This window comes from Mauremys mutica, chromosome 2 (assembly GCF_020497125.1).
Source record: "Mauremys mutica isolate MM-2020 ecotype Southern chromosome 2, ASM2049712v1, whole genome shotgun sequence".
Lineage (NCBI taxonomy): Eukaryota > Metazoa > Chordata > Testudines > Geoemydidae > Mauremys > Mauremys mutica.
Genome location: NC_059073.1, coordinates 192553457 through 192565571, shown reverse-complemented (window position 1 = coordinate 192565571; position 12115 = coordinate 192553457). Strand labels below are relative to the sequence as shown.

The window sequence follows — 12115 nt, the reverse complement described above, 5'->3', positions numbered from 1 at the left end:
ACAAGCAGCGGGAAAGCTGCTCAGATAGCTCCTAATGGGGAAAAGGCACATATCATTGCCTCTCCCTCCAAGAACCCCATGGAAGCTGCACGGGGGTCGCTCCGGAGAGTTTGGCCCCCACTGTTTTTAATGTAATGGGATAAAGAAGAGCCTCTCTCTTTGGCAGGGGTCGGCAGCCTTTCAGAAGTGGGGTGCCGAGTCTTCATTTATTCATTCTAATTTAAGGTTTCGTGTGCCAGTCATACATTTTAACGGTTTTAGAAGGTCTCTTTCTATAAGTCTATAATATATAACTAAACGATTGTTGTATGTAAAGTAAATAAGGTTTTTAAAATGTTTAAGAAGCTTCATTTAAAATTAAATTAAAATGCAGAACCCGGGCAGCGTGAGTGCCACTGAAAATCAGCTTGCGTGCCATCTTTGGCACACGTGCCATAGGTTGCCTATCCCTGCTCTATGGCATTCTCCTGTCCCTAGGTGGGAGATGTCAATGTGGACATCGATCTCTAAATTGATGCTGTTAAAAGTAACGAATAACAGATTTTTCTGTTTGCTGGCAATTAAAAAAAATTGTTGGGGTCAAACCGAAACCAAACTTTTACCACATTTTCAGCTAACCGAAAAGGAAAAACTAAACATGGTGGGTCCCATGTAATGGTTACATTTTCAACATTATTTTTAACTGTTTAATAAAATTGCAGGAAATTTCTAAATGAAAAGTTGTTTCAAACCACAAGAAAAAAAAAATCAAAACATTTCATTTAGGAAAGACTGAAACAAAATGTTTTGACATTTTGGTTTTTTTTTTAAAAATGAACAATTCAGCAAAACAGACACAAATTTGTTAAATGGTTCAGTGTTGCTGATTCTGCATTTTTCACCTACAAGGTTTTAGCTGAAAAATTTTGCCCAGCTCTAGTTAATGAAAACATTCCTCTGCGGGTGTGGAGAAGGTGTGAATACACCGTTTGGAAAACAACATCTTTTGCCTATTACCAGCCAGGGACTGATTTCAATTGGTGACTTAGGGGTGGGGGAAAAAATCCAAAGCAAACAAATGCTTTTAAAACCAAACAACTTTTTTTTTCCATAGTAGTGCTGAATCCATGTATTTCTACTCATAAAAGGTATTCCAAAAGCATTATTTTTTCTTATTCATTATCTTTTAATTCTTTTTTTTAATTCTCCACTTGTAGTTTTCCTCTTCCTGATAAATTGTTAAGTCGGACAGCAATTAGATGCCCCAACCAAGATCAGGGTCTCATTGTGCTAAGTGTAAAAGGTATGCATGGTAATAGACAAACTTAATAATCTAAATAGACAAACAGACAAAGGGAAGAAGACAGAAAATGTTATTGTACCCATTTGAAAATCAAGCCAAAAGCATTAGGAGTTCAGGTGTTCTGAAAATCTGGCCCCAGTTGTGAGTGCTAAGCACTTAAAAATCTGGCTCTAATTGACTTGGCCCAGGGTGATACAGTATGTCTGTGACAGAGCCATGAGACTAACCTTTCTTTTTCTAAGGAGAGTCATCACAAGGAACATGCAGATTACAGACTGGAACAATCTCAGTCTAACTATCCAAATACAAATCTAAGATACGCCAGCCTGAACTTGTACACTTTCCACAATGCATAGATACACAACAGTGTCAGGCGTATTTAAGCCACAAGTTTCTATCATTATACGGATGGACACTGTTGAAGGGGGAAGAGGAAATGGGGATCAAAGTCTGCCTATCACAACACATGTGGAAATAAGACACTTAACCATATCTTCATATTCAACATTACTGAAGACCAAAATAAACCAACTTCCATTTACTTATCTTCAACTTAATGACAATCTCCTGTTCAATCATAATAATAATAAAAAAAATTCACACATGACACTAGAAGAGAAAAGTCTCCTCTGAAAGAGGCACAAATGAAGGCAGATATAAAGACACTGCTCCACATTGGCAGTGTTTTGTTTGATAAATCCAATCATTCCGTGTTTCTATTATCATTGCCAAACAGGGATGGAGGGGAATTGTTGTAGTACATCATTTTTCAAAGGTAAATAAACTTTTTTTTTCTTGCCTGCCAAATCTCTCGCTCTCTGTCTTTTAAACAACTTGGTATATAGTTCAAGAATCAAAGTTGGAGTTCATTTGATCATGACCAATTTATACTTCAGTTTCACTTACCAGAAATGGCACCGACCCCACTGTTTTTGTTGGTAGGCATTTGCATTCCTTTCGAGGCACCAAAGCCAAGCAGTTTTTCTCAGCCCTTGAGTTTTGCAATACTGAAGGGGCCCTCTGGGAAAACAAGTGTTTAACTATGAGAGAGGGCAGCTCCCCATTCAACAGCTATTTACTTTGGGTTGAACAGGAGAAAAAATTTCAAATAAAAGTCAAACACCCCCATCAAATCATGTCACATGGGTGCATTCCAGAAAGCCAGTTATTGCTTACCTGGAAACACTTCTCAGATGTTTTTCTTCAGAAAAAAGAAAAGGAAGGAACAAGCAAGTTTGTAAACTTTTTGGCTATTTCTAAATATTTGACTATTTGACTATTCTTGGGATAGATATGGCAATTTGGACTGATTGTGCCCTACAGGAGTTTGGCTTGAATGTACACATCCCTTTGCCTCCCAAGCCACTTCTTTTGTGAGCCAGACTTTCCCCAATTTTCAGGCACCGCTGGCAAACATCACAGTTCACTTACTATGAAGCAAACAATGGGAATCAGATGGAAAAACATTTAAGGGATTCTAACACTGCAGACCAGCTGAAACACTTGCATTTTCAAATGTCATTTTAAGATAATTTACAGTGTAAGTGTGTGTTCTTTCTCTCCCACGGGTTTTTGCTAGCTAACTGTCACCTTGTGGAGGGATTTAGAGGTTACTAAATAAATGAAACACTAAAAGTGATAAAATATTTAACAAGAATGGACTAAATTCATCCCTTCTGTAAGTCCACTTTCAACCAAGTTGTACCAGGCATTAATTTGACCCATTATTATGATCTTTGATGCTGGGCATGATGGTTTTTTTCTATCTAGCGTTGCTGCCTACTAAACTAAACAGTGTGTGTGTGCAGGTAGCGTACTGGGCACTCTTGCTGTGCATCATGCAGTCTTCTTCGGATGACAGACCTGATCATTCACAACTTGTTGCAGTGATTCTATCCCTGGAACAATCTCAGCATACAACCAAGAATGATTGTTACTCTGTTCAAACTAAAGCACACTTCTGAACAACCCTAATACGTAACTGACAGCCAGGCTGTCCTCAGAGTTATCTACATTCACTAGCAAGAGAAACATTTGCTCCTTTGCAGTGCATAAGTTGGACACTCCTGGTTAGCACTGATGCATATTGTGTCATATAATAATCCTGCATACTATAAAGAGTTGAAAAAATAAATAATATAATAATCTGTCTAAACTTTTTAAAAATGGAAAATGGCCTTTTTCATAACACGATTTTCCCCACTGATTTTTGATGAAAAACTGAAAAAAGTGGAGGTTAATATTTTTCAAAAGCATGACACATTTCCATTAATGGTTTTTGAAAGAAAGAAAAGTGTATTTCTTTTTAGCTGAAAATACTTACCATTTCCCAAATCGCTTTTGTAAGAACAGCTGTTGTGGAGACAGACGAGAACTAAAGAATCTGCAGAGCAGGCTTCAAGGGGCAAAAAGCTGGGTGACAGTCCAGGAATCCCAAATCATGGTTTGTTGTTATTATTAATTATAATATTATCTTCTATTATAGTAGCATCTACAAGCTCCATTCGGGCCCCATTGTGCTATGCACTGTTTAAACACAGCATAAAAGATGGTCCCTTTCCCTAAAGAGCACTCTAAGCATGAGAGAAGACACAAGTGGGTTTAACAAGTCTTAGGAATCAGAAGAGAAAGAGTGGATGAGGGTAACACTGATAAGTAAACTGCAAAAGATGCCTGAGAAGGAGTAAGTTACTGAATTGCCATGGTACTCACCTGGAGTGGGAACATTAAAATAACCAGAGGTAATGGAATACACTACAATCTGGTGGGTATTATACAATGTACAGTAGCAAACCTGTCATAGACATTTTGCTCTCTTTTCTGGAAATGAGTACATTTTGGGCATCTCACTGCTATCTACAAACAGTATCTCTACTGTACTATGCTGCTGTCCTCAAACTGAAAAACAGCAATCATGATTAACAATATCATCATTGCTGGTCCCTTCCTCCTCTAACAAATGTGGTTTGAAAAGATAATCACCCAACGCTGTAGAGACCACAGGAACAAAATGGGGAACTTACAGTAGATGATACCATCTCTACCAGTCTAACGACAGCACAAACAACTTCAAGAATTACAGTCCCAAATACTGTTCTCAGTCACATATTTTGAACCATTATAGTAGAAGACTCCAAGGAAAGGTACTACCCAGTTATGGGGGAATGTGATACTGACTCAAAATCAGGGACGAGGAAGCTGTTTCTAAAATAGTATATCCATTATGGAGGAAGTGTGTTAACATGATCTAGCATATAAAGTTGCTCATTGGGGGCTCTTAGATGAAGAAATTCACAATGTTTTTTCAATCACTTTTTCCTTCCCCAACTACCTAAAAATTCTAGACCTTTAAGGAGAAAGGAAAGGGAACTACAGCCATGGGGAACTAGCTGTCTGCAGACGACTCCTATTCTAGACATATGTAAACACTGTTCCACTAATCACCAGGGATACTAGTTTTCTGTTATAACCCCTTGAAAATTCTCTGATTAAAAAAAACCCATAAAAATCTGAGTTTTTCCACAATTAAAATGAAATGCTAGTTTCCCTAGTCAAAATATAGAATAGCAGGGTTGGAAGGGACCTCAGGAGGTCATCTAGTCCAACCCCCTGCTCAAAGCAGGACCAATCCTAAACAATAGCCCCAAATAGCACCCTCAATTGAACTCACAACCCTGGGTTTAGTGGGTCAATGCTCAAACCACTGAGCTATCCCTCCACTCATAGGTATCAGTTGAACACAATGATTTATTGATATACAGTAGAACCCCATTTATCTGAGCATCTATTCTCCGGCTCTCCATATTAATTGACCCACCAGCCTCTCAGGGCTGACTGCCTGAGCCCCAGCCACCCAGGGCTGATTGTCCAAACCCCAGATGCTGTCAGCCACAGGTGGCTGCTGGTTTGGTTAATACGGAGAGCTGGATAATGGAGGGTCAGATAAACAACGGCCTACTGTATGTGTTTTCATTTGTTCACAGCATGTAAAAGAGTCTCTGGAAAAACGCAAATTCTGCATTTTTCTGCGTTTTTCCATGGCAAACAGATTTCTTGAATCCCTGCTAATCACCCAGGAGGTCAGGAACACTTAGGAGGCAATTCTCTCTCTGCAACAGGTCGTGAGCCCCCTGCATCTAGCTATTTCAAACCAATATGGGAGAGTCAGAAAAACTGGGTCCCATTTTACCGTACCGGTTTTCCTTTTTATCACCTCTTTCTTAGTTTTGTACCTTCAGTCACAATACGGTGCTATGGAGTGCAATCCCTCTGTGCATAAAGTGTCAACAAGCACAAAATGGGTCTCTTTCAATCTCAAATTATTCATTTTTTTTTAAAAGGCAACCTGAAAAGTTACGAAGTCTGTCAGTTTCACGAAGCTTGCGGTATCTGTGAATGGCCATGCAGGTTTGATATCATAATTCATTACTCCCCAGTTCTTAATATGCACAAAAAAGCAAGGAGGCGTTAGTGTGCATACTATATATAGGTCATCTACTGCCATCTAGCCACGTACATTGCGCCTGTTGATTTCAATGGGAATTATGTGTGCAGGCAAAAGCCCATGCCCTAAACAGTTTGAATTGAAGAATTTAGCTGAAGAAAGCTACCTGTAACCCCATCAGATGTAAGAGACTTTAAAGAAAGCTGCTGTCACAAAAGCAGCAGAACTCTTCCTAAGTCTCTTAAGTACATATTACACACTAAATATATTCAGTAGTGGAAGGCATTTCTAACAGCAGCAAATAGCATGACGTCAGATTCTATTCCACTTGATCATATCCCACCCACAAGGCTTATATAGACATGCGTATCATACACTTTACATCAGAACTACTTCCCCTCCAATGTTTCTTTGCTTTTCTGTAACTTCCTGTATAGGTATCTCTAGCAGTATAATGGAATGAATGAGTTTTTATTTATTGATCGCAACACTGAAAGTCATTTACAGAATCAGTTCAACTGCTTGCTTGGGGCTAGGTCATGGCATTTATACTATGGCCTGATGTAGGGAGCAACACAGTGCTGGACCACCCAAAGAGGAGATTTTGCCTCAGCTAAAGCACAATCTTTTCTGATACTGCTCCTTGCACACGAGTGGAGTATGCGCGTGCATGTACACACACAGCACATCTCATCTCTGTTACCCCTACACACACACACACACACACACACACACACACACACACACACACACACACACAGGCTTCTCTCAATCTATACTCAATACTGATTCTTAAGGATTAAAAAAAGATGCAAGCTGAATCAGATCATGGCTGATAGTGCTCTAACTTTACTCCTTCCTTGTTTCTTCCGGGAGCTTTGTGAAAACAGAAATGTTGGCATTCATTCAGGCCTTATCTGCTCCCCTCATGTTTTTACTTGCAACAGAGTCAGGCTTGTGTGTGTGCACATGCAGATGTGACATTCTGAGCTTTCACATGAGAAATACACAAATCAAGAACAATTACTTCTTTTGCCATGTACTGAGCCAACATCAGGGAACCATGCAAATGGGAACGAGACTATGATGGCTGCTTTTACACTACTTTCACCCAGACCACACTGCACTGTCAATACCAATAGGAAGGAAGGAAGGATAACTTATGGAATAGAGGGTGACTGGCAATTTAAAGACATAATTGTACCAAGGGAAATGCCTGTCTCTATTCCATTGACTTGGGCACCCCTTGCTTTATAGTCTTGCACATCTTCTGCAGAGTTACAGGCAATGTAGCATTAGTGCTTTAACTGAAATCTGTGAATTTGCCACAAGATGTAGTGACTATAGGTATATATCGAGATTGAAAGTGCCAAAACTATTTGTAAAAGGATGACCGGCCTTTTAAGGGGAGATAGATCCAATTGTGACACACTCAGATTGTTAAAAATGAGCACTTTCACATGACAGGCAGATCATGTGGCGAAATCAGGCCTTTTGGGATGAAAATAAAACCAAAAGCCTACAGAGAGCAGGAGCCAGCTAGGAAAGCTGGGGTGTGGAGATCAAGTCTGCCTCAGCAGGGACAGGACTAAGGGCTCGTCTACACTACCGCGTGGGGTCAATCAAAGATACGCAACTTCAGCTACGTGAATAGTGTAGCTGAAGTCAACATTCTTAGATCTACTTACCGCAGTGTCTTCACTGTGGTAAGTCGACAGCTGATGCTCTCCCGTCGACTCTGCTTGCACTTCTCATTCTGGTGGAGTACCAGAGTTGACGGGAGAGCACTCAGCGGTTGATTTATCACGTCTATACTAGACGCGATAAATCGACCTCCACTGGATCTATCACTGCCCGCCGATCCGGCGGGTAGTGTAGACAAGCCCTCAGAGATGTACCAAGAGTTGTAGGCCAGCTTGAAGGCTGGGTGGGAGTTTGTGTGATTCCTTGTGAACTTTGACCCCAAGAAGGGGTGTTTCTCAACACATGAAAGCCTATGTTGAAAGTATTAGGGAGCTCAAGAGAGGGAAACTGAGTCAACAGCAACCCTGCCACCCCCAGGCCTAGCAGGTGAGTAGTACTGCTATGCAACAATTAATACAAAAACCCTTTCTAGCCCACATCTACCCAGCATCTAATTCATACCAACTAGCTCTCTCACACCCAAATGTGCCACTCCTCACAAAGCAAGAATCCTATCCACTTCTATAACCATTAGATCTTTCTTCCCTCTAAAGCCACGCTGCCACTGTGGCTAGATAGAGAGGGACATAACAGTCAACAACTCCCTCAATGGTATAATTGCACTGGTTCATGTAAGGGAGCTCTACTTCCTCCCCTTAGTAAGTATTTTATAGTTGCTAACAGTTTAATATTGGTCTGTTATGATAGAACCCTGGGGACAAGCTTGCTCTCCTCACCTTCACCATCAGGGCTCATGTTTTCATAGGAATCCCAGCGGATCAGTGGATCTGAGGTATTGTAGTCAACTATCACTCCATGGTCATTCTTCAGGTGTTCACATCCTGAAAAAGTAAAGTCTTGGTCAGAGACAAAGTGGAGGAGTAATCCTGCTTTCATCTGTATCTACACATACATCCATCACTGACAATGTGCTGCTTTAGTGAATGCATTAACCCCATCTTCAGAAGCGTGGGAAGAAATGACAGGGAAAGACAGATCAACAGCCACACTGAAATGGACTATGTAAACTAAGATTATATTAATGTTTCAATACAGTAGGAACAAACAGAAAGTTGAACTGGAGCCTCTGACTATAGATTAGCCCTTCCTTAATAGCACATCCACACACACACCCCCCCACCCTCCTGAATGAGAGAGTATGCAACGTTCGGTAGCCATGTATGACCAAAGCTGAAATGACGTCTCAGAATACCACAAGCATCTCCACTGTCAGTTAGCAGTTCAACTATTGCGCAAAGAAGAAACGATGTAAGGTCATGTTTATTGTTGGGGTCACTATCATTCTGATATCAGAGAAAGTTTATTTAGTAGTTTTATTAAATACAAATGGTGTATGTAAATGACAACAGTGCTCCAATGAAAACAAGGTAACAGCTCAAAGGCAAAGTTGACTTCTCAGTCTTAAACTTTTGGCTGTTTTTCTCCAGGATAGCATATGTGCTGCTATTCCCATACACTAACATTACACTGAAATCAGTGGAATGAAAGATTTGCCTGGTGCATTTGGCCTCACAGAAAGTGTGCTCTGCCAGACATATATGGAATTTTCAGCAGTAACCAAGGAGTTAACTCACACGTTTGTTTCACCCTTAACATTTGAAAATTATAGCAATGAGGGATTTAGCTGTGGTCCAGTGTCATGAACACAAGACAGGAGCATCAAGAACTCCTGACTTCAATCTGGGCTCTTACGCTGATTTAATCTATGACAATAAGCAAGTCAACTTGCTACCTCAGTTTCCCACCTGGAATAGGGGAGGACAATCCTTATGTACCTACTCTACAGTGGCGTTCCGAGGGGCATTTAATTAATATTTGTAAAATGCTTTACAGATTCAAAGTGTTATATAAGTGCTATTATTAGGCCCACTTTTCAAACAGGTATCTAAAGCTAGGAGACTAAAAGTCTGCATTTATGCACCTAAGTAACTATTTAAAGACACGTAAGTACTGATTTAGGTCCTGATCCTGAGGGCACAATAAACAGCAGGGCTCCGTGTTGAGTGCCACAGTCCAGCCACGTTCTCACAACACAGGACTGGGGCTTTAGGTGCCTACATAGATATTTAGGTGCCCACATGCAGATTTAGGTTTCTAATGTTTGCCATGTGAGTTTGACAAGTGGGTCTTATACTATTAAACTGTAGCAAGGGCTGGAATTTTCCATTTTAAAAATAATTTCTCAAATACTGAGAAACTGTAAAATTAGTCTCTTCAAAAATGGGGCAATGAGACTTTTTCCCCTATCCCTTTTTGCACTCAGATAACTAAGCTGTGAAATAAGTTCCAACTCTGAGCACCTGCTGAAAATACAAATCAGAATCATCCTCTAGGATACCAGAAAAAACAGAAGTAATAATGAACAGATTTTGATCCTTTTTCAGACTGACAGACTGGCTACTCTTCACGCAAACCAGGAACTTTACCATCCAGGAAAAGCATAGATTAAGCTTGAGAAGCTATTAAAATTGAATTTTCTTATAAGGATTCTCAGCAGGCAAAAGTAGAACCATGCGCTGGACTGGATAGAAGCCAGCTTTTTACTGGCTGCTACTACTCCTAGTCTCCAAGTAATTAGACTGGTGAAAAATGCAAGGGAGAGATTTCCAGGACACAGTATATGTAACACTATAGAAAAGATTATTCATGGCACATGGAAAGAACTATATTGTGAAAAAAAAAATTTCATCATCTCAGACAGAATCAATATTTACCTTTGGAAAAGCAATAAATACATAGTAGGAGCAAATTGTTCACAAACTATATGATATTTTTTTTCATTTTGGATATGGGAAGTTCCATATTATTATCGCCACAATCCTAGATTATAATGTATTTGAGGAAGAGTACAAGGTATAACTTGCGAGCCAACTTCAGACCTGGTATAAATAGAAGTAGCTCTACTGACAATGAAGTTCTGTTTGGTTACAGGTCTGAAATTGGTCCAAAGTTTGTCACTTGTTTAAATGAGTTCATGTATGGCACCTGGGTAACAATGAATAATACCCGTAGCATTATATATAGACCACTGCTTAGATTAGGGTTTTGAAGGATTTACTTCTCTTCAAATGGTGTTATTTTAAATACTTGGCAGTATGTGATTTTAGAGCATTGTGGTCACTTAATCTACATATGCCATAGGTATCTGTAGAATAGTATACTATATATGTTATCTAATAGTTATCAGCAACCACTCCAATATACTTTTATAATCAAATTCTGATCACAGTTACACTAGTGTAAATTCAGAATAATTTTATTAAATTCTTGTATACTAAGGTAAACTGCATTCCACAGTTTCTGCACTACAGCCTTCTGGGATGAAATTTAATTTTCTATCTGCACTTCAATTCTGTCAACTTCCAAAATAAACAGAGATCATTCTACATATTGAATGCTTACCTTGGATTTTCTCTGGGGTTCCTGAAAAAACCAATTCAATTTTCCCATAATCAGGGAAGCGGTCATCTGAAAACACAACAAAATATCTCAGCAAGTTTATTTCCCAGGGAATAGTAGCAAAAGAAGTCACAAATCAAGATTTTACAGTAGAATAAATACAATGTGTATATTTGCTCTTTCCCCAACTGCCTTCTAAAACAGCAAGATTCTCCCCTCCCCCCATATTCTCAGTAAAAGACCACAAAAGCAGAAGTCAAAGTTTGGTTTACTTCCCAGAACAGTCAAGCACAAGCACACAGAAAAGAAACAACAAATAACAACAACAAAAACCTCAAAAAAAAACAAACAAAAAAACCCCTAGCTCTAGTGCTCTATTTGCATTGGTTTCATAGCTTAAAAAACCCAACAACACCAACCCCTCCCCCCAAAAAAACAGCAAAACAAGAATTCTTGACCACTAAACAAGTATAGATAGATAGATAGATAGATAGATAGATAGATAGTAGATAAAACAAAAGTAACACGTTGGGAAGCAGCAGTACAATACCTAGGCCAGGATTTTTAAAAGTGCCTAGTGATTTTGTCCCTGAATTTTTGGATATACAGAGGCCTGGTTTTCAGGAAATGCTGATCACCTACACACAAGCTAAGAATACACCTTTCTTCCTAGTGAATGAGCACCTGTAGAATGTCCAATTAAGCTTCCAAAATGGAGGCATCTGATATCACTAGGCGTTGTTGAAGACACCGACTTTGAACACAAACACACATTAACAGACACACACACACATATATCCCAGTATACACAATAATGAATCCCCTCCTCACCCCACTACACCCTCCACAGAAGGAAGCCTACCTTTGTTAGCATTGTCCAAGTCCTCTTTGCCAAATACCAGACCATAGCCCTGAACGGCACCTGTGTGAAACTGCAGGCGGAAAACGACATCACGGGTGGCCGATCGATATTTTTTGTGATAACACTTCAGCTGAACAGACAAGAAAGAGAGAAACTCCCCCAATAAGTCCATTCTTACTATTGTCAGTGTTTATATATTGCTCTTTGAACAAAACCAACAGTGATGCAATTTACTGCGGATTCCACCAACACTGAAACAAGGAAAGTAGCTTACTCAATCATTGTAAAATTATACAAGCCCAGAGCAAGTTACTTTTTAAAAAACGGATCAGTTAAAAAAAGTCATTAATTACTCTTTTATCACCATCAGTCATCATTTTATATAACTCAGAGGCAGATTTGTAGGCTGGCTTACATCAGTATT

At 39.5% G+C, this 12115-nt stretch overlaps 1 protein-coding gene across 1 annotated transcript in view; it reads right to left on the bottom strand.

Moving 5' to 3' along the window:
• Positions 1–12115, bottom strand: part of TNS3 (tensin 3) — a 355327-nt gene that overhangs the window by 126117 nt on the left and 217095 nt on the right. Inside the window, exons 16-18 of the mRNA XM_045003918.1 lie at positions 11692–11821; positions 10833–10898; positions 8147–8251 (exon numbers count right to left, since the gene is read on the bottom strand). Of these exons, the coding sequence (XP_044859853.1) occupies positions 8147–8251; positions 10833–10898; positions 11692–11821 (301 nt within the window). The remainder of the gene's footprint in view (positions 1–8146; positions 8252–10832; positions 10899–11691; positions 11822–12115) is intronic.